A 27,447-nucleotide genomic window follows, 5' to 3' on the forward strand; every position below is an offset into this window, starting at 1 on the left:
TAGCAAAACATAGAAACAAAATAGAGACATAATTTATAATGGCCTATAAGATGTTGCTCCTTAGTAGAAATAAAATTCAGCCATTACGTAAGATTCACAGATGGAACATTCACAGAGATTCATATTTTATCATCTTTGATTTCGAGTGTAATTATAATGAAGTGTACATGTATGTATGTGTGTGCAGGCGGTTGTGCAGACTGTGGATAATCTTTTGCGTGCTGAGGCTTTAGAATCATGGCAGGACATGAACAGTACGGAGCAGGCGCACACAGCCACCATGCTACTGGACGTCATGGAGAAAGGAGCCTTCCTGTTGGCCAATAACATGTACAATAATCACTTCTCAGACCACGCTGCAAATGTCGGTGAGTTTGTGTTGAGGAGAAACTAATAATTATTGATGGTTCGTGACAGTACAGTATAAGGGACATCTGATGCCCATTATCCACAAGTTTGTATGATACTTTAGAGTCCTCATGAAATTTCTTTAACATACTTTGGTTACAATTCCTCAGTGGTCGTGTAAAACAACACCCTTTTTATCTTGTCAAAAACAGCTCTGTTCACAGCGAGCCGTGAAGAGCATGTCTCTTTAAATGATAATTAGCTACTGCTCACCCCACTCCTAACTCACCCCTCACTTCCACGAGACATGTGAAATGCTGTCTTGGACTCTGTATAGCCCCTTTCACACTGCACGTCGGACCCGGCAAATTGCTGGAACATTGCCGGAACATTGCCGGGTCGCCTTCTGTGTGAAAGCAATCACTTCCCGCGATTGATTCCGGCATTGAACCCGGGTCGGGGACCTAGTAACATTGCCGGGTTCAATCCGGGACGAGCGCTGTGTGAACAAAAGCCAGATCTAATGCCGTGTCGAAGTGATGACGTGCGTTATCGCGCGATTCTTTTACCGGCTGTTTTGAAGGAAGATCAACGTTCGCGACAAAAAAATATGTGCAAACTGTAATGAAGCAGAGATCTGTTAGTTCCTCACTTTCCGCGCTGACGCCGAGATCATTCGCTTGCTTCAGTGAAAGTATAACGTGCCTAACATTTTCGACTCATACATTACACATCACGCCCTGATGTCACGTGTCGTTACGGGCGGGACCTTTACGGGTTGTGTGTGAAAGCACGCACATATCCCGGGTAATCACTGGCAGTGTGAAAGTGCAAAATCTAGTGACCCGGGAGCAATTGCCGGAACACTTTACCCGTGTATTTGCCAGAATCGCAGTGTGAAAGGGGCTTATATGGCTCGGAGATGGTCTTATTCAAATCTATTATTATCACTATCTATTTAGAAACCGTCTGCAAATTGAAATAGCTCGCTGGATGACACAGTTACAGACAGCCCATAACAAATTGGCTGCTTGATTTCTTTTTAGCTTTTCTGAGCTGGCAGTCACACCAAAAACTAAATGTAAAAAAATTAATGATAATAGTTATCCGATGTCCCCTTTAAAAATACAAGTACCAAAGAAGGTTTTCACAGCAATGCCATTAAAAAAAAAAAAAAAAAAAACGCTCTGATTTTTAAATAAATATACACCACTGTTGACACCAAAAGTTTGGGGTCAAATAGATCTTTTTTCATTTTTTTGAAAAGTCTCATGCTCAATAAGGCTGCATTTATTTGATAAAAAATGACAAAATTGGGATTTTATTACTATTACTATATCTACTTTAAATAATAATTTTTCTATTTTTGATGGCCAGTCTGAATTTTCAGAATCAATACTCCAGTGATTTGCTGCTCAAGTAACAATTCTTATAATTTTCAATGTTAAAAAACAGGTGTGCTGCTTCACATGGAACAGTATTGCTAAAAACTGTATTGCATAGTTTATATTCTTTTTGCTTTGTTATTACAGTTCAGACTTTCAAAGTGTGTTTTTGTGTGCCTTCAGATCTAGAGGTACGTGTGTTGAACACGGAGACAGAGTCTCAGGATTTGTCGTTCCCGCAGAATGGTCCCAGTGAAAGCAGTATCCAGCTCTCGGCTTCCACCTTCAAACAATACAGCCGAAACGGTCAGTGACAGCTCGCATGCTCTCTTCCTGTCCCAACCTTCACAATCCACAACTTGACCCTGTGCAATTTCACTGAAGCTTAGCAAAATTTCCACTTCGGTTTACCCGGTTATTGGTTGATAATAATAAACCTAATCAGATTAACAAAAGCGCTGAGACCATTTCTTCCCTGATGGTTTCTTAACGGCACTCTTAATCAAACAGCCCGAGAGGCGACTAGATTACTATCATTTTCAGGCTGACAGAGCAATCTCGGCACTCTTTTCTTTTCTCCTGCTTCTCTCCTTCCTGCCCCCTCTATCTCTTAGCCATCTTATCCCGCCATCAGCTCTCCTACTCTTCGCTTTTTCCACCACTCCCGCATTTAGCCTCTTTTTGAAGCCGCATCGACGTTCGCTGCTTCTCATCAGAGGCAGGTTGGGCGGGGGAAGTGAGATTAGTATGATTGAAACAAACGCACATGAAATATTCATACAGAAGAAATGGATTGAGTGAGTGCTGAAGGGATGAATGTTCCATTGCCCTCCATATTAAAGTTCCTTCATCCCCCGATCACTCACTCAACCCCTCCCAGTCCAAATCATTTTAACCTTCACTCAACTCACTCTACCGCTCCCTTTTTCCTCTTAGTTGTTATTCAGATCCTTCTGCCACTCAATAACTCTCTCCCTCTTTCTTGTGTTGTGTTTCTCTGTACAGGCCAGGTAAAAGTGGTCTTTGTGCTCTATAAGAATCTGGGTTCATTCCTGTCCACTGAAAATGCATCTGTGAAGATTGAAATGGAGGCGGGGCCTGGTGGGCGGGGCCTGGCAGTGAATTCACACGTCATCGCAGCGTCGATCAATAAAGAGTCCAGTAGAGTGTTTCTGACGGAGCCTGTGGTGTTCACACTTAGACATTTACAGGTAACTAAATTTTCACAAGCACACACAAGCAAGAAGTGACATTATAATTTCATTACATTACATTTAGAAAATAAGCAAGGAAACAGTACCTTTCACACATGGGGTTAGCTTCAGGAAACATGAACAAATTTTGTGTAAAATCGTGTATAAATGATCATTCTTTGCATTATGATTTTTTTTATTATCCCTCACTCCCCCTAAAATCATCTGTCCTCAGACCTCAGTACTTCATGTACACTACAGTTAAATATAGTAAAAACAGTGTCTTACAATTCAAATAAATGCTGTTCTTCTGAACTTTCTATTCATCCGAGAATCAAAACAACTGTTTTCAACACTGTGGTTAATATAAAATGTTTCTTGAGCAGCAAATCATCATATTATAATGATTTCTGAATGATCTTGTGACACTGAAGACTAGAGTAATGATGCTGAAAATTCAGCTTTACATCACTCAATAAATTACATTTAAAAGTATATTCAAATAGAAAATCTTCAAGGTGTGTTTTGGCAAAGCTCATTTGTGACTGCATGTGACCTTTTTTAAGGAGTGGCTTTTTTCTTGCAACTCTCCAATACAAGCCACATCTGTGGAGAATTTATGATATTGTGCAAGCAGAAAACAGTCTGAAACCATCACCCTGTAGCATCAATACATTCATCATAGTGACTGCTACAGTACACGTGTCTACATATTTACAATGGATATTTGCTGTGACTGAACAACCCACATTTGTGAGCAAATGAAAGCAGCAGGAAAATAGCTTGTGCCCCTTAAACATGAATTCTTCTGAACATGTTGAACAGATGAATCCAAACATAATTCCTTTTGTCAGTTCTGTAGCACGTCTCAGTACTCAGGAATCAATGAGAGATATATTGATTATAATTCAATCTAATTGTGCTGCCTTTACAGTGCATAAACTGCTATTTCAGACATACAGTGAAAATCAGTTTGTACAGTAAGTGTTAGATGGCCCCTGGCCATGAAGGGATCGCACATGAGTCCTAAATGAAACCGATATTTTTCAGTCTCTCTGTTGCTTTCTCTTTGCAGCTGGAGAATCATTTCAGCCCAAACTGTTCATTCTGGAACTACTCTGAGCGTTCAATGACGGGCCAGTGGTCATCTCAAGGCTGCAGGCTGATGGAAACCAACAGCACACACACAACTTGTTCCTGTAGCCATCTAACCAACTTTGCCGTGCTCATGGTACATCACGAACCTGATGTAAGTGAACACGTGCACATATTCATTCTTTACATTCATCACCTGCTCACAAACAAATGTGAAGATAGCTCGCACATGAACAACTTTTCCGCTAGCACAGTCTGTAAGACCAACATATCTATACACACAAAATACACAAACAAACACACAGCAATTTAAGCTTGACATTTACTGGGTTTACATAAGTCACTCTCCCTCAGGCAGCCTATCTGTTTATACCATTTTCCTTATCCATCTCTCGTTCTCTCTCAGTATCCAGGCAGGATGCACGAGCTGATCCTCTTTGTGATCACATGGGTGGGTATCGTCATTTCACTGGTGTGTCTTGCCATCTGCATCTCCACCTTCTGCTTCCTGCGAGGCCTGCAGACCGACCGCAACACTATCCACAAGAACCTCTGCATCAACCTCTTCATCGCCGAGCTCCTCTTCCTCATCGGCATTGACAAGACACAGTACCATGTGAGCAGATTCATGATCTATATTAAGGGGAAAATGCACTGAGAATTAATTTCACCCACTGATTGTAGTGTTTATGTGCACCCACTGATAGAACATACTTTCTACATTGTTTAAGCATCCGATTAACTGAAGGAATTAAATGCAAAATGCATTAAGTGCAGGTCATTTGCATTAATTTGCATGCCACAGTTCAGATGAGTGCTTGTTCTGAGTGCTCAGTTGTGGAAGATGCAGCAGACTATCACATTTTGGCATACTTTACTAGGGTTTCATTCACCATGGTCTTGCTCTCTGATATAAAAGAGAGAATAAATACACTACGGTTTAAAAGTTTTTTTTTTTTTTTTGTTGAGAAATGAATACTTTTATTCAGCAAGGATCCATTAAAAATGTATAAAAAAGACTATCATTTAAAGACTTAAAAAAGTTTTTTTTTTTTTTTGCTTTATTCAGCAAATAATCCTGAAAATCCTGAAAAAGGGGCACAGGTGTTTTTAACATTGCTAATGAAAATAAATGTTTATTGAGTATCAAATTAGCATATCAGAATGATTTCTGAAGGTTCATGTGACACTGAAGACTGAAGTAATGATGCTGAAAATTTTGCTTTGCATCACAGTAATAAATTACATTTGAAAGTACATTAGAAGTAGAAAAGTTAATTTAATTTGTAATTATAGTTTACAATATTACTACTTTAACTGTATTTTATCAAATAAATGCAGCCTTCGTGAGCATAAGAGACTTCTTTCAAAAACATAAAAACACACTGGCTGGCGATAGCCCATGTCGTCACTACCAGTATGACTATAGTATAAATAGGCGCCGGGAGAACACGTCATCCACTTCTTCATCTGAAGCTTGCGTCTGAAACATGGCAGAAAGTTAGAGGATGCAGTGTCTTGTTCCCTACTCAGGGAACCATGGTTACATAATTAACCTGAGATGTTCCCTTTCAAGGGAACTTCAAACTGCGTCCTCTAGGGGTCGCTATGGGGAACAGTATACCCATGCCACTATGTCAAGGGGCGTGCAGGTCAGAACCATGGTGAGCACTAATTACCATCTCTACCATTTCCATGGGAGTTGCATGGGACGTTAGATGGCTGTCCGTGACATTATCCCTTACGGGAGTGTCAGTTACATTAGAAAATTTAACAGCTTAAGTAATTTGTGGATTAGTGCTTATTGGAGATGCGAACCCTTTCAAACGATTCAGTTCGATTTGGTGAACTGGTTCAAGAAGATCCAGTTACATTGAGTGATTCATTTGTGAACCGGATATCACTAAACTGCAGTGTTTTGAACGCACTCACAACAGACCTGGAAGAGAGGACAATGCTGAATAAAGTCATAGTTTTTGCTATTTTTGGACCAAAATGTATTTTCGATGCTTCAAAAAATTCTAACTGACCCTCTGATGTCACATGGACTACTTTGATGATGTTTTTATTACCTTTCTGGACAGTATACCGTACATACGTTTTCAATGGTGGGACAGGAAGCTCTCAGACTAAATCTAAAATTTCTTAAACTGTGTTCCGAAGATGAACGGGGGTTTTTTGGGTTTTGAACGATATGAGGGTGAGTCATTAATGACATAATTTTCATTTTTGAGTGAACTATCCCTTTAAGTAACTTGTGATCCAAACATCATAACGTCATTGGTGATGTGAGTACCCATCACTACTTTATTTTGCCTCCCTAAGTTGGCAAAAGCTAATATCACTACAATAGGAAACTAATGCAGGAAGTTTCTACTTAACCATGGTTAGGTGGAGAGATGGTGGTAACAAGGGAATAAGGAAGGGGAAGATAAGACAGATGTTATAACCCCCTGAAGGAAATGAGTAGATACTCAAGTATCACTCTAAAAAGCGCTGATGCCTTGTCTGGATCATATCTCTCTTACCTTGCCTACCTCCCATTGACCCGTGATTCCTCCTACCCTTACCTGCAGGTGGGGAAGGGCGTGAGCCATGACACTAGCCTTCTGTGCCCATTTCTGATCCTAAGATCGAGATGGGCCAGGACCCCTGTGTTGGTACGGCTCAGACCTGGACCTTCATGGAATGAAGGATTCGAAGGCCACTGAGCACACCTTCACCTCCCTGAACTTCTCAACCACTGTCTCGATAGAGATATCGAAAAGATTGAAAAGGCGAGATGTATCCAAAAATGCCTTACATCTTAAGAGAACATCTCCCCCATTTTCACGCAACTCCTCGATGTTGGCATAACTAGTATGCTGGAATCTGTGGATGCAGGACGAGAAGGATCTGATCTGAGAAGGATATGATATAAACCATCTGTCAAAAAACTGCAGACAGACACATTTCCTATATAAACAAAAGGAAATTACTGACAGGGAGAAATTTCCCGACCGCTAGATTACCACAGAAATGAAGCGCAAGTGAAACTGTTGCCAAGAATGCATCGCTATTCCCGATAGAGGTGAATGCACTCATGCAAACGCTGTATACAAACTCGGATAATGTATGTTTCAAACAGAGCAGTTAATGAAGATGAAGAAGAGGATGACGTGTTCTCCCGGTGCCTATTTATAATAGTTGCACCGGTAGTGATGTCATTGGTGTTTTTCAATGTATGCTTCAGACAAGGGTCACGACGAAGCACTCCCCCATAGTGACCCCTAGAGGACGCCGTTTGAAGGTTTTCTTGAAAAGGAAACAAACATTACCTTTATAGCGTTATTCTCATAATATAAAATTTTGGAGCTTGTGAAAACATGTCCACTCTGACTTTTTTATACTGACAAAATAGTCTGCTAAGGATGGATTCATCTTTTTTTTTTTTTGGTTGGCCAATTAAAACAGTACCCAGTGTGGTGCTTTGAGCATTAACTTAAGTTTTACATTGACCACTGCAAAGCATATCTTTTGACAGTTGATGTTGATGAGGTTTGTTTTAGTCAGCCAAACAAAAATGAAAACCCTAGTGAAACAACACTTCTGAAGAGAAGAACAACCAATTAAAGCATTAAATACTGAGAACGATTCAAAGTTGAGTTCAGATCGAAAATTATACTATAAAGTGACAGCTCTTCTATGTTATCAGATTCAAGAGCAGCTGATTAAATGCGTAATCAATATATCATACAGCTCTCTTCCGAAATGTAAATTAGCATGGACACATTTTAAAATGATTAGGATATTGTGACATATTCGTTTCTTGATCATTCAAATTGTGATGCCTTTCACATCAGTCGATTGACACCAAAAGTTTCCCGCTGAAAGCAGTGCTGTCATCTGATTGGCTGATTTAATGCATCGTCCAGAGTTCAGGCTGCATTCGAATGCTTGAAATCAAAATCATTTTAAAAGATTTTTAATGAGGCACTTAACAAGTAAATTATAAATCCACAAGCAGATCTGTATCTTCCGCTTCGCTGGGGCCTAGAAACAATATGTAAAGTGTGGGGGCTGCATTATGGATCTCATCAGCCTCTCTTTGCAAGTATAGTTGCCAAGTTGCCATGGATACTTACACAAGATATCATTTGAAAGCTTGAAAACCAAACTTTCCAGAAACATCAGTCACTATAAAATATAGTCATAAAAATTTCTTTATTCAGCCTAAAACTTAACAGCTAAACTTAATTTACTTCCCCGTCAGGCTCAGTGCACAAACTGTGCCAAGCATGACTTGAGTCATGAATATTAATAATATTATGTGATATGCGTACTGATTTGCTGTGCATTCATTCAGCCAGTCGATTGGAAGATACTTCTGCAGGAAGTCCTCTTATGTGCCGGCTACATTTTCTTTTCCTTCACACTGCAGCCCAGTAAAATAAAACGCTTTCATATGTGGTTATCATCATGCATTTATTTTGTTTTTTAAAGTGTTAGAGGACAGAGTTTTATACTAACATAAAAACAATCTGTAATTCACATTTCAGTCAGAGGGTCTCTTTCTGTCTAAGTAAGTGCTTCTGGACCAAAATAAAGTGCAAAGTGGACCAGACCTAATGGGGTTGTCCACCCCCAGCCTAAAAAAGAAATTATGACTGAACATGTTTTGAAGAATGTTGGCAACCAGACAGTTTAGCATACCATTGACTTCCATTGTATTTTTTTTGCAAACGGTAGAAGTCAATGGTCACCAAACCTGTTTAGTTACATTCTTCCAAATATGTTATTTTATTTTCCACAGTTGAAAGAAAGTCATACTGTTTTGAAAAAAAAAAAAGAATCATGAAGGGGAGTAAATGTGATTTACTTTTTCTGATATGTTTCTCACTAACCCCTCTTTCATCTTTTTGTCCGAATACAGATTGCATGCCCAATTTTTGCGGGCCTGCTGCATTTCTTTTTCCTGGCTGCGTTCTCCTGGATGTGTCTAGAGGGAATCCAGTTGTACCTGATGCTTGTGGAGGTCTTTGAGAGCGAATACTCCCGAAAGAAATACTACTACCTCTGTGGCTACTGCTTTCCCGCCCTGGTGGTGGGCATCTCAGCAGCCATTGATTACCGCAGCTACGGGACAAAGAAAGCGTACGTGTGAAGCGGTCTACTTGCAATGGCTGCTGGTTTCTGAGCCCCTCTTTAAACAAGTTTAAATTCCATATAGTGCAGTATCATCTTTCACTAGGAAATGTATACTGGTATTATGTAGTTTGGAGTTCAGCTGGAGATTGGTCGTTGTCATGTGATCCTGGCCTAACCAAGGTCATCATGTGAATAATAAATGAACTCAGTTAAAGATGTTGCAAACACCTTTTTTTTCTTGGAATAGCACTAATTTGTCTGACAGGTCCTGCTGTGATAATTCACTTTACATGAACATATTTTAAAGCTGCATCACACACCATTTTTAACATTAAATCAGAAAACTAATCTTATGTAGGGTTTCCATGGTCATGGAAAACCTGTCAATTTTAGGACAGGTAATTTTCTATCTATCTATCTATCTATCTATCTATCTATCTATCTATCTATCTATCTATCTATCTATCTATCTATCTATCTATCTATCTATCTATCTATCTATCTATCTATCTATCTATCAATCTATCTATTTTTGTTTTGTTTTAAAATGCCTAAAATAATACTATTAATTATTGTATTGTAATAAACAACAACAACAACAAAAGTTATGGTTAAAAGGTATATAAATCCATTGGTCAAAAGTTTGGGAACCCTAATTTTACCTCTTTGTATATGCTAACATTGGGTTGGCTGTGGGATTTTTTTTTAGAAGGCATGGTCTAATTTATTGTCTAGCAGAAGTTAACCAAATGATAGGTTACTGGCGTAACACTGGTTCTCTGATAGCATTAAGAAGCCCAATTCCAGTACACCAGCACCGATTGGCTGGGAGACATGACGTTGCGTTCAATTATCATACAGCAAGAAGGGGGATCTGGTGAGACACCTCACTTAATACTATCAGAGAACCGAGGTTACGCAAGAAACCTTTCATTCTCTTTCAAGCATAGGTTTTGTTGTCTTACTTTGGGATGTACTAACTCCCATTTTGACAGATAGCCTGTCTCAAAGTCTCCTGCCAACCAAAGAACTATAATAGGGCTGGTTAGGTAAACACTCAAGATCCAACACTAAATACGGCATGTGCAAATGTTTGAGCTATAACATCCAGTTTATAGAACCTTGCAAATGTGTGCGGTGAGGATCAACTCGCCGCTTCACAGATATCTTGTAACGTTACCCCTTTAAAAAGAGCCCATGACTTCAACATTCCTCTTGTTGACTGAGCAAGTAAACCAGACGGAGGCATAAGAGAAATTGCCTTCACTATCCAATGGGATAAATGCTGTTAAGTAAACGACTTCCCCGTACGGGGCTTTGGCCAAGACACAAACAAGCTGATCACTCTCTCTGAACCCTCCAGTTTTCACTGTGTAAACAAGTAAACCATGCAACAGACATAATATATTCAGCCTTTGCTGTATTACTGAAGCAAAAGGCATTGGGTTAAAGCAGGGGTAACCAACCCTGCTCCTGGCAATCAACTGTCCTGCAAAGTTTAACTCCAACCCTAATCAAACACACCTGACTTTAATTTTTAAGTGAGCCTGAAGACCTTAATTAGTTGCTTCAGGTGTGTTTGATTTGGGTTGGAGTTAAACTTTGCAGGGCAGTCGATCGCCAGGAGCAGGGTTGGTTACACCTGGGTTAAAGGCTCTTAAAGGGTTAGTTTAGCCAAAAATGAAAATTATGTCATTAATGACTCATCCTCATGTCCTTCCAAACCCGTAAAACCTCCATTCATCTTCGGAACTCAGTTTAAGATATTTTAGATTTAGTCCGAGAGCTTTCTGTCCCTCCATTGAAAATCTATGCATGGTATCCTGTCCATGTCCAGAAAGGTAATAAAAACATCATCAAAGTAGTCCATGTGACATCAAAGGATCAGTTAGAATTTCTTGAAGCATCAAAAATACATTTTGGTCCAAAAAATAACAAAAACTACGACTTTATTCAACATTGTCTTCTCTTCCGGGTCAGTTGTGAGTGCGTTCACTGCAGTCTAGTGATATCTGGTTCGCGAACGAATCATTCAAATTAACTGGTTCTTCTTACTGAACCGGTTGAACCAGATCACCAAATCGAACTGAATCATTTGAAACCGTTTGCGTCTCCTATAAGAATTAATCCACAAATTACTTAAACTGTTAACTTTTTTAACATGGCTGAAACTCCCTCTGAGTTAAAATAAACCAATATCCTGGAGTAATTAATTTACTCAAACAGTACACTGACTGAACTGCTGTGAACTGAAGATGAACACTAGGGCTGTCAACGAATATTCTAAATTCGAATATGTATTCGAATAGTTTTAAAAAAACGAATTTCGAATGTGAAAATTAATATTCGAATAAAAAAAAATGTGGAAAAAAAGGCCCGCGGTAGTAGAGGCGTGGTTGTCTGCTTTGCGAGTGGGCCGCTAGCGCGCCTGAGGGTTCAGGGACAGGTCACAGCCTCACAGGAGTCGCACTGTCTGGCACAGCATCACTGCTGAAAGTTGACGCGTCTTCATGGAAGATGCCAGCAAGTGCAGAGCCCAACTCGACCGCAGCAGAGAAAATGAAGTAAAATTGTTGACCCGCGAGATTTTTGTATGCAAGCTATTTAAGATACAGTTAGCATACCATTCGACAACTAGCAACATGAGGTCACATCTCAAAAATGTGCACCCAAATGAGCATGGCATAATTTGTGGAACTCCAGCTAAACAGTCACGTCTTGACACTTAACATTACTTTGCATCGCCCGCCGCAAGCACTTTGTCTGAAACACGACAAGAGGCCTTAATGGATAAAATAATTTCGTTCATTTGTAAGGACATGAGACCGATCAGTATCGCGGATGGGGCATGCTTCGGGGAGTTCTGTCAAGCAATGCATCCGAGGTTTGATTATTTATCGTTTCATGTCAAGGAAAAGTTCCATGTTTACCACAGCACAGCTCGCTCGGAGCATTCAATGTCAGTTCTATATGCTGTAAAACTTCAATTAATATTAATAATATTTGTTTCAATCACTGAATGAAACCTGCTATATTTGGCACAACAGTCGCGACCTTAAATTGCAGTTTGTAAAAATGTGTTTGTTCATTTAAACCATTATGCGCAGAGAACGTGAGGGTGAGAGAGCGTGAGGTCTGCAGTTTTGGCCATTAGTTGATTTCCTTGTTTTTGTGTAGGTAATACGTTGTCATATATGTTTAAACTTAAATAGACTATCTATACAAGTAGTTATGTCTCTTTGTATTATTTTTGCCTGTTATTGAGGTAATGTGCGTCATTGACTACATGCGCTACCAGATGTTCGAATAGTTCGAATATTCGTGTATTTTTTAGAGGGAATATTCGAACGTCATTTTTGAGCAATTTTGACAGCACTAATGAACACCGAGCCGAGCCAGATAACAAACGTAAGATTGATTCTTTCTCGAGTCAAGAACCGGTTGCATCGGTTTTCGGATCACCAGTACACTGAACCGAGAACCGTTTCTGTCGGACACGTCCGATTTGAGAAGTGAGGAGCTGATGATACTGCGCATGCATGATTCAGCGTGAGGCAGACTGACACACAGCGCGTCTGAACTGAACTGGTTCTTTTGCTGATTGATTCGGAATTCTGTGCTAATGTTACGAGCGCTGGTAAATCGAAGACTTGAATGAAGGGCAATCATCGCCAATGACGTCATTATATCAAGCGCAAAAGACACAGTGAACCGCTTTTTTCAACCGGTTTATTGAAGCAAACTGTCCAAAAACCAGTTCGCAGAAAAAAACCGAACTCCCATCACCATTAGTAATCCGAGAACCGATGCAACCAGTTCTTGACTCGAGTCAAGAATGAGTCAATCTTTTGTTCGTTATCTGGCTCGGCTTGGTGTTCATCTTCAGTTGTCTCTTCACAGCAGTTCAGTCAGTGTACTGTTTGAGTACATGAATTACTCTGGGATATTGATTTGTTTCAACTCAGAGGGAGTGTCAGCCACATTAAAAAAGTTAACAGCTTAAGTCATTTGTGGATTAATGCGTATTGAAGAACCGGTTAAAACGAATGATTCTTTCGCGAACCGGACATCACAACACTGCAGTGAACGTGCTCACAACAGACCAGGAAGAGAAGACAATGCTGAATAAAGTCGTAGTTTTTGCTATTTTTGGACCAAAATGTATTTTTGATGCTTCAAGAAATTCTAACTGACCCTCTGATGTCACATGAACTATTTTGATGATGTTTTTATTACCTTTCTGGACATGGACAGTATACCGTACATAGATTTTCAATGGAGGGACAGAAAGCTCTCGGACTAAATCTAAAATATCTTAAACTGTGTTCTGAAGATGAACGGAGGTCTTACGGGTTTGGAACGACATGAGGGTGAGTCATTAATGACATAATTTTTATTTTTGGGTGAACTAACCCTTTAACTCAAGAGGAATATGTAAATTGACCACCTTGAGCATAAAAGCAGGATAAGGTTTCAAGAGCACCCCTGCATCCCCTGGCATAAAGTACATACATGCTGAATGCACCAGAAAAGCTTGAATTTCACTTTGCATCGCTGAAGACAAAGCCAACAGCAGCGCCATCTTAAACAACAATAATTTTAAGTCTTGTCTAGTGGCTCATATGGAGTCACAGAAAGTGTATTAAGCATGAGAACCCGATCCCATGAAAAAAAAAGTTTTGAAACTGGTAAAGCACGATGCGCACCCTTCATAAACCTGCATACCAAAGGGTGCTGCCCAAATGTTTTGTCATCAAAACCTACATGACAGGCAGATATCACAGCCAGAAACACCTTCATGGTTGAAAATGCTTTACTCTGATCTATCAAATCCTGCACAAAATATAGAATAACTGCCACCGAACGCTGAAAGGGGATTACGTGTCTAGCCGTGCACCAACGCTCAAACACGCCCCCTTAACATTCATAGAGTGACTGAGTGGACAGGGCCCTAGAATTCTGTATAGTTCTGAGGACACTGTGTGGCAGACCAGCCGCATTAATATTTAGCCACTCACTGGCCAGGCCCACAGTGCCGGGCATCTGAATGAGGATGAATAATATCCCCCCTTGCCTGTGACAGCAGATCTTTGTGAAGCGGCAGGGACCATGGCTCCATGGCTTTTCCCTGGACAGCAGATCTGCACCCCAGTTCAGGATCCCCTGTATGTGCATTGCCATCAGGGATAAAAGACAAGCACCGTTTCACAAAATCAGTTTGCATGCCAAAATGTGTAAGGGAAGTGACCTGAGATCTCACTGTCTGTTTATGTAAGCCACAACTGTAGTGTTGTCCATTCTCACGAGAACATGATGTCCTTTCAGAAAAGGAAGAAAATGATTCAACGTTAGAAAGACGGACAGCATTTCCAAATAGTTTATGTGACAGTGGCTCAGATGGTGACCCCATCTCCCATTCACTGCCCTGCCCTTGTGAAATGGCCCCAAGCCGTACAATGATGCATCCGTCGTTATGACCTTCCTGGCCTGGATAACGCACACAGGTACCCCATACACAAGAAAGCACGGCCGACGCCAATGACGCAGTGCCAAGACTTCAGCTGTTTTCACTCTCACTCTCCTCCGGGAGTGCCATAATGGGTCCAGTCTCAGAGAGGCTACCCAGCGTAGAGCTGAGGCCATCAGACCTAATAGTCTTAGGCATGTGCAAAAAGAAACACTGTTCCCTTTCCGAAATTCGGCCAGGCATTACTGATACATTTTATCACTCTCTCCTCTGACAGTCGCTCTCTGAAATGTCACTGAACAACCCCAGATACATTATCTACTATCTGGGTGCATAAACACTCTTTTCCGTGTTTAATTTTAACCCCAGTTTCTGTAGATGTTCTAAGACATCTCATGTTGTGTGTTCCCACATGATCTTGTTCCCACAGAGCTTTCCAAAGCTGCAGATCTCCCTCGCTAACTAGGGTAGTCTGCATTGCTACAGCCATAGTTGCGGTACTTAATGACCCTAACAATGAGCTGGAGTGGACTGCGAGAAGAGGTTTTTGAATGTCATGATGATGTTGCATCGCCCCTTTTATACCAAGGGGAGGGAGCCACTTCCTGACGGAATGTCATGTCATCCAGCCAATTGAGGCTGGAGTAATGAAATTGGGCTTCTGAGGAATACGCGCAAGGGGCGTATCCTATAGTTAGACAATGACAAGTGTGCTTGAAAAAGAATCGCTTACAGCACCTTTAACTAAGCTGATTACTGTATGTGTGAGTGTGTGTTGCTCCTCGTGTTTGTGTCCATGCAAGTGTGTGTTGGTCTGTGTTTATGTGTGTGTGACTGTGGAAAAATAGCACAGCTGCAGACTTTTGAATGTTGACTACAGTGCAGAAAATTAGATGCTGACTCAGTGTGCTAATGATTAAAAACTGAGCTTAACCTTCATCTAGACTTTTATTGCTCTTTTATTAGCTTGTTTTTATGCCAAAAAATGTATTGTCATCTCTATAGTAATAATATTTTAAGATATCTCAATTATTTCAAAGAAATCGATGATCAACACTGTGCTACTTCATAAAATGCATATGCAATTTTGCCTGTAATGAAGTGATCATTCTTTGAATAGTAAAATGTTACTGATGAAGTTTTCGCATGTGTGTTTTGTGTGTAGGTGCTGGTTGAGGGTGGATAACTACTTCATCTGGAGTTTTATTGGCCCTGTGTCCTTCATAATCATGGTATTGTTCTCTCCAAACATTCAGTGCTCTGCTTTGCTCACAGAATTTTTTCTTTTTTTTTCCTCCTTGAAAAGTGCTTCGCTAGTCATATCAAACAAAGCACTTTTGTTCACGTATGGATCTGTTGCTGCTGACGACTATGTTTTGGCTGTTATAAGCTTTATATGAGTGTGGATCTTAGATTAGGTTTAGATATGGGAACATGCTGACATTTTTCTAATTATAATATATTTTACTAATGCTTTAGCACTGTTTTTGTTTTTATTAGTTTGTGAGAAAAAAAAAGTTTTTTTATCTTTCTGAAGTTTTTCTCTTACTTGCATTGGATCTCTCATCTAACAAGAACCAAGTGCATTCTTGTATAAATGTTTATATCACCATTCTCATGTAAATGGTTGAATTTAATTGCAGTAATTTAAGCTAGAACCATTTCACTAACTATTTACATGGAAATTCTGCTTTGGTTTTATGAATGAGGCTCATTTTTAGGAAGAAAGCAGTGTTTTAATTGTCTTTCCTGTGTAGATATTTTCTAAAAGGCTTATCCTTTTTAAATAGCCAATTGGCATCATTTGTGTCACAATGACATGGAAAAGTTTTGTTTTCGTGGAGTCTTTAAGTTACATTTTTCTGTTCTCTTACCTTTGACCTTTAGTTAAACCTGGTGTTCCTCATGATAACACTCCACAAGATGATCCGTAATTCTTCCGCCCTCAAACCAGACTCCAGTCGCCTGGATAACATTAAGTGAGAGTCTTCCACCACCAAAAATATGCATTTTTTATTGTATATTTATTGTGAACATGTGCATGTTCTCCTTCAGGTCCTGGGCTCTGGGGGCTATCGTACTGCTCTTCCTCTTGGGTCTGACCTGGGCCTTCGGCCTCCTCTTCATCAATGAGAACACCGTCATCATGGCATATCTTTTTACCACCTTTAATGCCTTCCAGGGCATGTTCATATTCATCTTTCACTGCGCTCTACAGAAAAAGGTCAGTGCCATTAATGTTTCATACCCAGATAATACTTTGGAGAAACATTTGCTGCAAAATTTCCTTAAGAAGTCACCTAAATATGGAAAAAAAGACAAAGACGGTGGTGTCATCACAAGTTAAGACAAGTTAAAAATACTCTTTTAAGAATAGCTTTAGGTTAGAATTCATCTGTATCGTGATATTATTAGTTTTATATGATTAGTTTTTTATGATTGTTTTCGAACAGGTTTTCAAGCACTCCATCTTCCATTGTTTGGCCAAATAAAGCCCCGCCCCAAACACATGACATTGGTTGAGCCCCATGTTGAGGAAGTAGTTTTGAAACTCTTGCTTTCCAAGCTACTTACTGTATTAGGTAGTTAAACAGCAGTCAAGCTATCTGAGCTATTAACAAAAAGTAGTTAAATGCATTGATACTTTACAACAAAGTAATACATTATTAAATTTATAATATGTTTCAAAAATGTATAATCTAGTGAAATCCTAATTTTTTTCAATTAGAGCTTTTTTTAATCTGACACAGTAAGAGACCATGTTTATGCTGATGGCATTAAACAAATACATTTATACAAAACACAACTAATAATACTGGAAATGTTTGAATCAGAAATTGCAACCAACTTTTCTTTCCTATTGTGACCTTCATCACTTATCGAATCAGACAATAAATGCAGGACAAGAATTTTTACTATTATGTATTGGGGAAAATAGCATTTAACTTTAAAATATACAGTATTTGCTGTCACATTGCTGAAAAATACTAAAAATGTTAGTGACAAAGTATGGAAATCACACTCCTTAAAAAAGTATATAAAAACTGTACTTGCAGATATTATATTTAATGAAGTAAAAGGCCACTTAAGTGTACTTAAAGAGAGACACTTTCACGAATGTGTTTGTAAATATACTTGAGTACACTTTTAAAAAATTAGCTTTAATAATTTCAAATGAAACATTTTGCATTAAAGTACATTGAAAACTTTTGTTATTTGAAATATTTTCCCATGCTTTAAAGAAGTACAATTATTTTGATGTGTTGGCTAACAAACTAAAGCATGTATAAAATACTTGATTATAATTTATATTACATACAAAGTTAATATATTTTTAAATGTACTTAAAATTGCATTCAAATTTTTAAAATTGCAACTTCATCATTGTAAACGTGTATTTATAAATACATGACAAAGTATGTATTATGTGAAAAGATCCAAAGCTTGTCAGTAAATTCAGCAGTAAATTTCATATTTCAAAGATAATGTAATTTTAACATTACATATAAAGATGTACTTAAGTCCTACCAAGTGGGTTGAAAGCATTTTAAAATTAAGCTAATTGCATTTACTATACATATAAACTGCAATGCAATTTTATTTGATTGCAATTGATATGCAGTTATGTGTCTGAAACATTACATAATGTTTTCATGTAGATTAGTTGCTTTACCTACAGTAATTGCTTAAGTGTAAATGTGTTTTTGTGTTTTAGGTGCATAAGGAGTACAGCAAGTGCCTGCGCCATTCTTACTGCTGCAGTCGCACCTCCACTACGAGCTCTCATGGCTCGCTGAAGAATTCTGCCCTTCGTGCCAATAACCGCTACTACACCGGCAGCCAGGCACGTCATGCAGTGGTACACAGACAGGTGACATGCATGCACACTGACTGTTACGTTAATGAACTTTCTGTTTCCTTATTTGGTCTTCTTCCTGTTCTTGTTTTGTTAATTGATTATTCCCCACCTGTCTCCAGTTCCCTCATTACCTCCTGTGTGTTTAAATACCCGGTCTGTTCAGTTCTTCCTCGTCCGTGATTGTAAATGCTGTTGTCAAAGCTGTAATGCTGTTACTGTTAACCTGATGTAGTATTGTGAAGTTATGATGTTAATGTGTTGTATATAGTCTGTAATCTCCTTCATTATCCAGTAAACTCCTCATTTGATCCAGATCCTCCTCAAGCTCTTTATTCTTTCGTTAGCATACACCCTACTTGTAACAGAATCATGGACCAAAACCGTTTAGTTAGCGCGTTTTTCTTTCTTTTTGGTTTTTGTTTTCGTCCCTCTCCCGGAATGGTGATTCCAGCAGTCCGTCTCCTATGCCTTGACCAACTGGACCGTTCGCTGGAGGACCATACCAGGGACTTTTTCGATCTGGCATGCCTTACCCACTTCCCCGACCGCTCGCTCAGGCCGGTGTAGTAGAAGTTGGAGAGCGAGGCGTAAGGCACGCCTACCAGCGAACGGTCCCTGAGAGGATTTCGCCACTTTCGTGGAGTGGGTGCTGGAGAAAAATGGATCTTTATGGACCATCTGCACCGCCGAAGAGGATATCTCCAGCCCCACTCCCGACCCAGAGACCAGCCAGCCGCCATCACGCCGCACGGAGCCAGAGCCCACCGCAGCCGCAGAGCCCGAGCCTATCACCGACAGGGAGCAGGACCTCGAGAGCGCGACTGACCAGGTGTGTGAGCCGGCAACACCGTGCGTCGTGGGAGTTTTAGTGGAGATCGAGGGCATGGAGGAAAGCCCTGCCCACTCTTCTGCCACTGAGGGTGAGCTGTTTTCAGTTTCTGGCAATGATATGGAGCAACTTATGGACTTTATGGACTGGTCTATGGAGGTAATCCCTGAATTTTCTGTTTCTCCGCTGGTTCCGTCCAGCCCTGTTCCCCCTGTATACCCTCTCAGTCTCCCACTCCCACCTCCTCCAGTCAGTTCCTCTGCTCCATTTCCGCTGGTTCCACCCAGCCCTGAATTTTCTTTTTCTCCGCTGGTTCCGCCCAGCCCTGAATTTTCTTTTTCTCCGCTGGTTCCGCCCAGCCCTGAACTTTCTGTGTCTCCGCTGGTTCCGCCCAGCCCTGAACTTTCTGTGTCTCCGCTGGTTCCGCCCAGCCCTGAACTTTCTGTGTCTCCGCTGGTTCCGCCCAGCCCTGAACTTTCTGTGTCTCCGCTGGTTCCGCCCAGCCCAGAATTTTCTGTGTCTCCGCTGGTTCCGCCCAGCCCAGAATTTCCTGTGTGTCCACTGGTTCCGCCCAGCCCAGAATTTCCTGTGTCTCCGTTGGTTCCGCCCAGCCTTGAATTTCCTGTGTCTCCTGTATTCCCTCCCAGCCTCCCTCTCCCACCTCCTCCTAGACCTGCCAGTTCCTCTGCTCCACTTCCGCTGTTTCCGTCCAGCCCTGATCCTCCTGTGTTTCCTCCCATCCTCCCTCTCTCTTCTTCTCCTGCCAGTTCCTTGACCTCATCTCTGCTGGTGCCAGTCAGTCCCGCAGCTCACCCTCAGTCCGCGCCATCTGGGTGCGATGGTTTGCCGCTGGACTGCCAGTCTCCAGCTCCGCCTTGGCATGTGAAATCCCTGTCTCCGCCTCCAGCCTCCGAGCCCTGGACTCCTCCTCGGTCCTTCGACCCAGCGGCTCCGCCTTGGCTCTTAGCTCCCTCGTCTCCACCGTGGCCTGGCATCCCACCTGCTCCACCGTGCTCCCTCGTCCCTCCGGCTCCACCTTGGTCAGTCGTCGACCATCCGCCGCCTCGGGACTCCATTCCTCTGGCTACACCTCATCACTCCATCCCTCCGGCTCTGTCAGGCTCCTCCTTCCCTCTGGTTCCACCTCCATCCTCAGTCACCTCGGCTCTGCAGCGGTCTTCCAGGGCCCCGCCTCCGCCTTGGTCGCCAGACCCTTCTGCTCCACCTAGGCCCTCCGGATCCTCGGCTTCACCCTGGCTCTGCGGCTGTGCTGCTCCATCTTGGGCTCCTCACCCACCGGTGCAGTCTCTGCCTGTCGGCCCCCTGGTGTCGTCGGTCCCTTCTCCACCATGGCTCCTACCGCCGTCGACTCCACCATGGATCTCCATCCTGGCTGGTCTCTGGAGGACCATCTGGCTCCTCCTGCTCTGGGCTTCTCCCTTCATCCACTCCGCCCTGGTTCCTACCTCCTTGCTCCCTCTTCGCCTGCCCCTTGCCTGCCCCACGGCCGCCTCCAGAACCCCCACCCTCCCTCCGCTGGTATTCCTCTTGCGGTGCGAGGACGCACCGTTCCGGGAGGGAGTGAACTGTTACGTTAATGAACTTTGTTTCCTTATTTGGTCTTCTTCCTGATCTTGTTTTGTTAATTGATTATTCCCCACCTGTCTCCAGTTCCCTCATTACCTCCTGTGTGTTTAAATACCCGGTCTGTTCAGTTTTTCCTCGTCCGTGATTGTAAATGCTGTTGTCAAAGCTGTAATGCTGTTACTGTTAACCCGATGTAGTATTGTGAAGTTATGATGTTAATGTGTTGTGTGTGTATATAGTCTGTAATCTCCTTCGTTATCCAGTAAACTCCTCATTTGATCCAGATCCTCCTCAAGCTCTTTATTCTTTCATTAGCATAAACCCTACTTGTAACACTGACAGCATTGCTATTTATAAACTGCTGTTATATTCCACATACCAACTTACCTCGCTCATCTGTTTCAGAGTCGAATTCGTCGTATGTGGAACGACACAGTGCGAAAACAGACAGAGTCATCCTTCATGGCAGGAGACATCAACAACACTCCAACTCTCAACCGTGGTGAGACCCACCTTCTGCCTTAAAATTTCCCATCATGCACCAGAGCCCATCTGTATATACGTGTCTATGCTTAAATGGCCTTTTTTTTTCAACTAAAGTCCTATCTACACGAAATGCCAAATTCTTAAAAACTGCTGGTAAAAATTCACATTTAAACAACATTTTAGCATTATCAGTAAAATCTGATATGAAAGGTCCCATAAATGTAGTTTCTTACACTTAAATAGCATTAAAAATCATATATTTTCAGTTCAGTCCAGCCAATGCACATATGCAATTTCAGGCTCAGGACAATAAATGTCTCTATGGGAACCAAAGCTTCTGTGACTTTACCAATTGGCGATTGGCACTTATTTATAGCGTGGGACTTATTCCGCCATATTGCATTCTGCCCTTTCTCCTATTCATAGTAATATGAGTGAACCCTCTTAAATATATGTGTGTATATATATATATATATATATATATATATGAGCAATATCACAGACGTGAGATATGGCTGTATATCGGCACGGCTGTGATTCAGCTGTAGGCATTTTAATCTTTGTTTCACATAAATTACATTTGATTCATGTGAAATGTACACTCCTGTACATCCTTTGCAATATCATCAGACAAACTCTTGTCGGGGAACAGACTGTAAAGCCGCACGATTTGTGATAGCACAACAGATGGTGGTAATGATCAAATTTAGTTTGTGATCTAGTCAGAAGAAGACATTGCATGCACTGCCTTGCATTTACAGGCTCGTAACTTGTCAGAATGCAAAACAGAATGTAGCGTTTGGTTGTGCTACATCGCTACTTGCTGGAAAATGTAGTTAGCTAGCAGCGCCACTACTTGTAGCTAGCTACTTTCCAACACTGGTGATTACCTGCATCTGATACAGCATTCATTCTTCAGCTCAATCTCATATTCACAATAAAACATTAGTCTGAATGTCTGCTGAGGAAAGGGTTATCTTTGTAGTACTGTCCTTTCATCTGTTAAGGGTGATTTCTGATGATAGCGCTGCTCAATTTATTTGTTAACTGTGTCTAACAAACTGTTGTTGAAAGTATTAAGAACTTCCGTTTCAGTCTTTTTCAAAATAAATGTCTTTACTGTTGACTCCTAAAACAGTCTCTTGTTGTCATCTAATGGTTGAACAATGTCACAAAAATCACCATCAAGAACACCCACACAGTTTCCCTATACTAAATACTACTATGATTCTAAAATAGTATTTATTGAATAATAAACAACAACAACAGCCATCATAAAAGTTGCTAGACAATTCAGTCAAAAGTACAAAGTCAGCACTCTGAAATACAGCATTAAAGGGTTAGTTCATCCAAAAATTAATTTAATGAAAATTATGTCATTAATGACTCACCCTCATGTCATTCCAAACCCGTAAGATCTCCGTTCGTCTTTGGAACACAGTTTAAGATATTTTAGATTTAGTCCGAGAGCTTTCTGTCCCTCCATTGAAAATGTATGTATGATATACTGTGCATGTCCAGAAAGGTAATAAAAACATCATTAAAATAGTCCATGTGACGTCAGAGGGTCAGTTAGAAGTTGTTGAAGCATCGAAAATACATTTTGGTCCAAAAATAATAAAGAAAATTACGACTTTATTCAGGGTGAGTCATTAATGACATTTTCATTTTTGGATGAACTAACCCTTTAGTGTTACATAAAATATAGTGTGATGAAATTTTGCCCTCAGCCAAAACTTATTTGCTCTGGAACAAATAATAGATTAAAAAAACCAAAGACTGCCTGTTAGAATTACCCAAAACAAATTATATGTCATGTTTAACCATTATAGAGATATCAGAGCCAGCGGCAAATTCCAGAAGATCTGGCTGAGGTGAGGCTGCTCTTGGCGGGTTCATGAGCACAGAACGGACGCTGAGGCCCTGAAGCTCAAATCTCTGAAAGTGTCGAAGCTAATTTTCAAATAGACATTATCCTTATTAACCAACTGCATATTTGAAGTCTAAACAAGTACATTCTCACCTAAAAAAAACTTTTTAAAACTACATTCCGCCACAGAAAAACAGTATTATTTTTCAATTTAAGTGGATTTTGGCCATCTGCCATGACACTCGCTGTGAGAAATGCGGGAAGCAGAGTGATACAAATGGTGAAAGGGCCTTCCTGTATCAATACCAGTACAATATCTCATAGTCCTCAACCAATTAGATTTGAGAACCAGAACGAACTGTTGTGTGTGTGTGTGTGTTTGTGTGTGTGTGTGTGTGTGTGTGTGTGTGTGTATATATATATATATATATATATATATATATATATATATATATATACAGTCTCTGGGTTCTCTTATAATATAAGTAGTATTTTTCTTTGCAGCCAGGACAGCCAGGTTTAGTTTTTCATGACTATTTTCTTGTATTTCCTTGGCTCTTAGAATAAAATTGGCTATGTTTAGCTCTTTTCACATGTAAACTGACAAACAGGCTGTGGGTTTTGTTGTCGTGGTAAAAAAATATATATATATAAATAAAAAAAATATTATTAACAGCTTCTTTGCAAAGCCTGCATTACACTGAGACATCATCGGCAGTCCGTCGTGTATCGACGATGACTGTCTGGATTGGAGGCTATTGTAGGCAAGCTCTCATGTGGGCTAGAAGGCCTGCTCTCGATCTACAGCAGCGATGGCATTTGCTACAGACAAAGTCTTTTGCTGCAGTGGAATAATGCCACCTCTCATGAGCTTTCTCATGCTTTTTCTTCTTTCTGACGCTTTTTCTCAACAGCTGCGACTGCTGTTTTCAATCTGCGCTGCCATTTCTCACGCTGCAGGGCCTGTTCCTCCCAGCTTTCCGGGGGATCCCGGTGTTCCTCATATGCCTTTTCAGGGCATCTTTGAAACGCAGTTTTTGACCACCACGGCTTCTTTTGCCCTCTTTTAGCTCTGCGTAAAAAACTGCTTTGGGCAGTCGGCTGTCACTCATCCGGCGCACATGTCCAGCCCATCGCAGTTGTGATGATGTAATAAGGGCTTCAACACTGACAGAGCCAGCTCGTTGGATTACCTCTACATCTGGGATTCGATCCTGCCATCTAATGTGTAAGATGGCACGTAGATGACGTATTTGAACTCGTGTAAGTATTTTGATATGCCTGCTGTAGAGCGTTAAACACTCGGTGGCATAGAGCAGGCAAGGAAGTACAGCAGCATTGTAGACTTTCACTTTTGTTCTGCACGAAATGTCGTGACAGCTCCAGAGGCGTTTCTCGAGAGAGCCAAAAGCCTTGGTAGCACACTGAATTCTCCTCTCGACTTCTAGATCTGAGGAGTTTGTGTAGGTCACTGTACTGCCCAGATATGTGAAGGCCTTGACAGATTTCAGGGGCACTCCATTCACCGTCACTGGCTGTGGCTCGCTCATATTGTTGGAGTACACTGGTGGTGGTTGATACAAAAGTTCGGTCTTAGAGATGTTAATGTTCAGTCCAAACAAGTCTGCTGCCCTCGAAAGCCGGTCTACTATATGTTGCATGTCTTCAATGTTGTTAGCCACGAGAGCAGCATCATCTGCATAGAGCAGCTCCCGGATGCATAGTTCTCTGGTCTTGGTGGTTGCTCTAAGTCGGGCTAAGTTGAAAAACTTGCCGTCTGTCCTAGTGCGAATAAAGATCCCCTTGTGCAGATCAAGGCCCATTGAATCTAACACAGCTGTGAGATATAGCGAGAAAAGCGTGGGTGTAAGCACGCATCCCTGTTTCACACCATGGTTAACTTCGAAGGCTTCACTGGGTTCCCCACCAATGAAGACTTGTCCTTTCATCCCTGTGTGAAACTGCTTGATGATGTTAACAAGCTTCTCGGGGCATCCATAGATCTGTAAGACTTTCCAAAGAGTTTCTCGATCGACCGTGTCGAATGCCTTTGAGAAATCTACGAACACCACAAAGAGAGACTGATGTTGCTCCATTGCTTTCTCTTGTAGCTGCCGTAGAGTAAAAATCATATCAGTGGTAGATCTCCCTGACCTAAAGCCGCATTGACTCTCTGGTAAGACTTGCTCGGCAATGCTTTTGAGCCGACTGAGTATGATTTTAGCCAGAACTTTGCCTGTAATGGCTAACAAGTAAATGCCTCTGTAGTTTCCACAGTCTGCTCGGTCTCCCTTTCTCTTGTAGATTGTGACAATCAGTGCATCCTTGAAGTCCTGAGGTACACACTCATGGACAAGGCAGCTGTTAAAAAGTTTCAGAGGCTCCTCTCTGAGTACTCTTCCTCCTTTCTTGAGCACCTCTGAGGGGATTCCATCTAGACCTGGTGCTCTGTGGCTTGCTGTGGCCTTTAGGGCTTTCTCAAGCTCTTCCATAGTGATCTCATAGCAGAGGTCATCACGACTCTGGTGTCCTTTTAGCCATTTACAGGCATCTGGTTCAGCGAATCCTTGCTGGTTTATCAGATTATAGAAATGCTCTTTCCATCTACTCTGAATCTCATATAGTTCAGTGTAGAGTTTTCCTCCATCTGCTGACTTGACAGGTACCACTGCATTGCTCCTTGGACCATAGATGGCCTTTAGCCCTGTAAACAATCCATGATAATCATGGTTGTCAGCCATGCTTTGCAGTTTTTCTGCCTGCCTACGCCACCAGTCGTTCTTTATTCGCCTCACCTCTCTCTGTACTTTGGCCTTGATCTCAGCAAAATCAGCCCTACTCCCATTAGAGTTTTCCTGCAAATGTCGCTTATGCAGGAGGTGTTTTTCATCCAGCAGCTTCTGGATCTCCTCATCATGTTCCTGAAACCAGTCAGGAGTTCTACGCTGTGGGTGACCTAAGGTAATTTCTGCTGCAGAATAGACTGCCTTCTTCAGTGCCTGCCATTTTTCTTCAATGTCCTCTGATCCTACTGTTTTGACTTTTGCACCATTTACTGCAGATGACACAGTTTCAGCCAGTCTTCTGCAGTGCTCTTCATTTGCAAGCTTTCCAAGGTCGAGTTTTTGGGGTTGTGCCTTTAGTTTTTCTCCTTGGCACGGTTATCTTTTGCCTAATCTGACACCTCACAAGGTAATGGTCAGTAGAACACTCCGCCCCACGCATGACCTTGGTGCACATGATCTCATGAAGCCCGCTCCTACGGGTAACAATGTAGTCTAACAGATGGTAGTGTCCAGAGCGTGGGTGTTTCCATGTGAAGAAGTTCTTATCTGGCTGACTGAAGAAGGTGTTCGTGAGACAGAGCTCTTGTTGAGCACAGAAGTTAAGCAGGAGGTCTCCGTTGGTGTTCTTTTTACCTTTGCCAAACTTTCCAATGATTCCAGCATAAGTTTCACAGTCACTTCCCACCCTTGCATTAAAGTCACCCACAATTAACAGCTTGTGTTGTGGGGGGACTCTGCTTACAATTGTTGTCAGCTCCTGGTAGAATGCCTCCTTTTCCTCATCTGGGTAGGTCATGGTTGGGGCATACACATTGACAATGGTCAGATGTCTGTTGTTATCAATTGGTACACATATAACCATCATCCTCTCAGAGACGAATGTTGGCAGAGTTGTCAGCTTGATCTTGTTGTCGACAGCAAAAGCCACACCAGCGTCTCTCCTTCCCTCTGTCTTCCCAACCCAGAAGAAGGTGTTGTTTTCCTCTTGCACCTGACCCTGACCCTCAACCCTGGTCTCTTGAAGGGCAGCAATGTTCACTCTATATCGTTGTAGTTCTTTTGCAATCTGAGCTGTTCTCCGCTCAGGTCTGGAAACTCCGTCTAGCATAGTGCGGATATTCCATGACGCAACAATCAACTTTTTACTTTTCCTGTTTCGACCGCTGAGGTGAAGTCCCGCTGGTAGCGGTAAACCAGCCAGGATATATTCTGAGCACGCTTTTTTTACCCCACCTTTTCTAGGGGCTTCCCCTTCTGGGGTAGGCAGTGCTTTCCCTAAAAAGGGCTGCCCAGACACTCACAGTGCTGCCTCAGCCCACTGGCACTCAGGATTCAGCGATGCTGCGACCATCAGCTATGAGCCGCCTGTGTGCAAGGTTTACGCTATCAGCTCCCAGCTACTTCAGCCTACTGAT

The 27,447-nt window shown here is 41.5% G+C and overlaps 1 protein-coding gene across 2 annotated transcripts in view; it reads left to right on the forward strand.

The window, feature by feature from the left end:
- LOC132149491 (adhesion G protein-coupled receptor L1-like) overlaps positions 1–27,447 on the forward strand; it is a 174,705-nt gene that overhangs the window by 134,492 nt on the left and 12,766 nt on the right. The window contains exons 12-22 of one of the 2 annotated variants that reach the window (XM_059558785.1): positions 188–368; positions 1,917–2,039; positions 2,739–2,944; positions 4,002–4,175; positions 4,428–4,637; positions 8,934–9,154; positions 15,781–15,847; positions 16,503–16,594; positions 16,671–16,839; positions 18,331–18,486; positions 21,296–21,392. In XM_059558785.1, coding sequence (XP_059414768.1) covers positions 188–368; positions 1,917–2,039; positions 2,739–2,944; positions 4,002–4,175; positions 4,428–4,637; positions 8,934–9,154; positions 15,781–15,847; positions 16,503–16,594; positions 16,671–16,839; positions 18,331–18,486; positions 21,296–21,392 — 1,696 coding nt within the window. The remainder of the gene's footprint in view (positions 1–187; positions 369–1,916; positions 2,040–2,738; positions 2,945–4,001; positions 4,176–4,427; positions 4,638–8,933; positions 9,155–15,780; positions 15,848–16,502; positions 16,595–16,670; positions 16,840–18,330; positions 18,487–21,295; positions 21,393–27,447) is intronic. The other variant, XM_059558786.1, reaches the window with a different exon arrangement.

The sequence above is a fragment of the Carassius carassius genome, chromosome 9 (genome assembly GCF_963082965.1).
Source record: "Carassius carassius chromosome 9, fCarCar2.1, whole genome shotgun sequence".
In the NCBI taxonomy this organism is placed as follows: domain Eukaryota; kingdom Metazoa; phylum Chordata; class Actinopteri; order Cypriniformes; family Cyprinidae; genus Carassius; species Carassius carassius.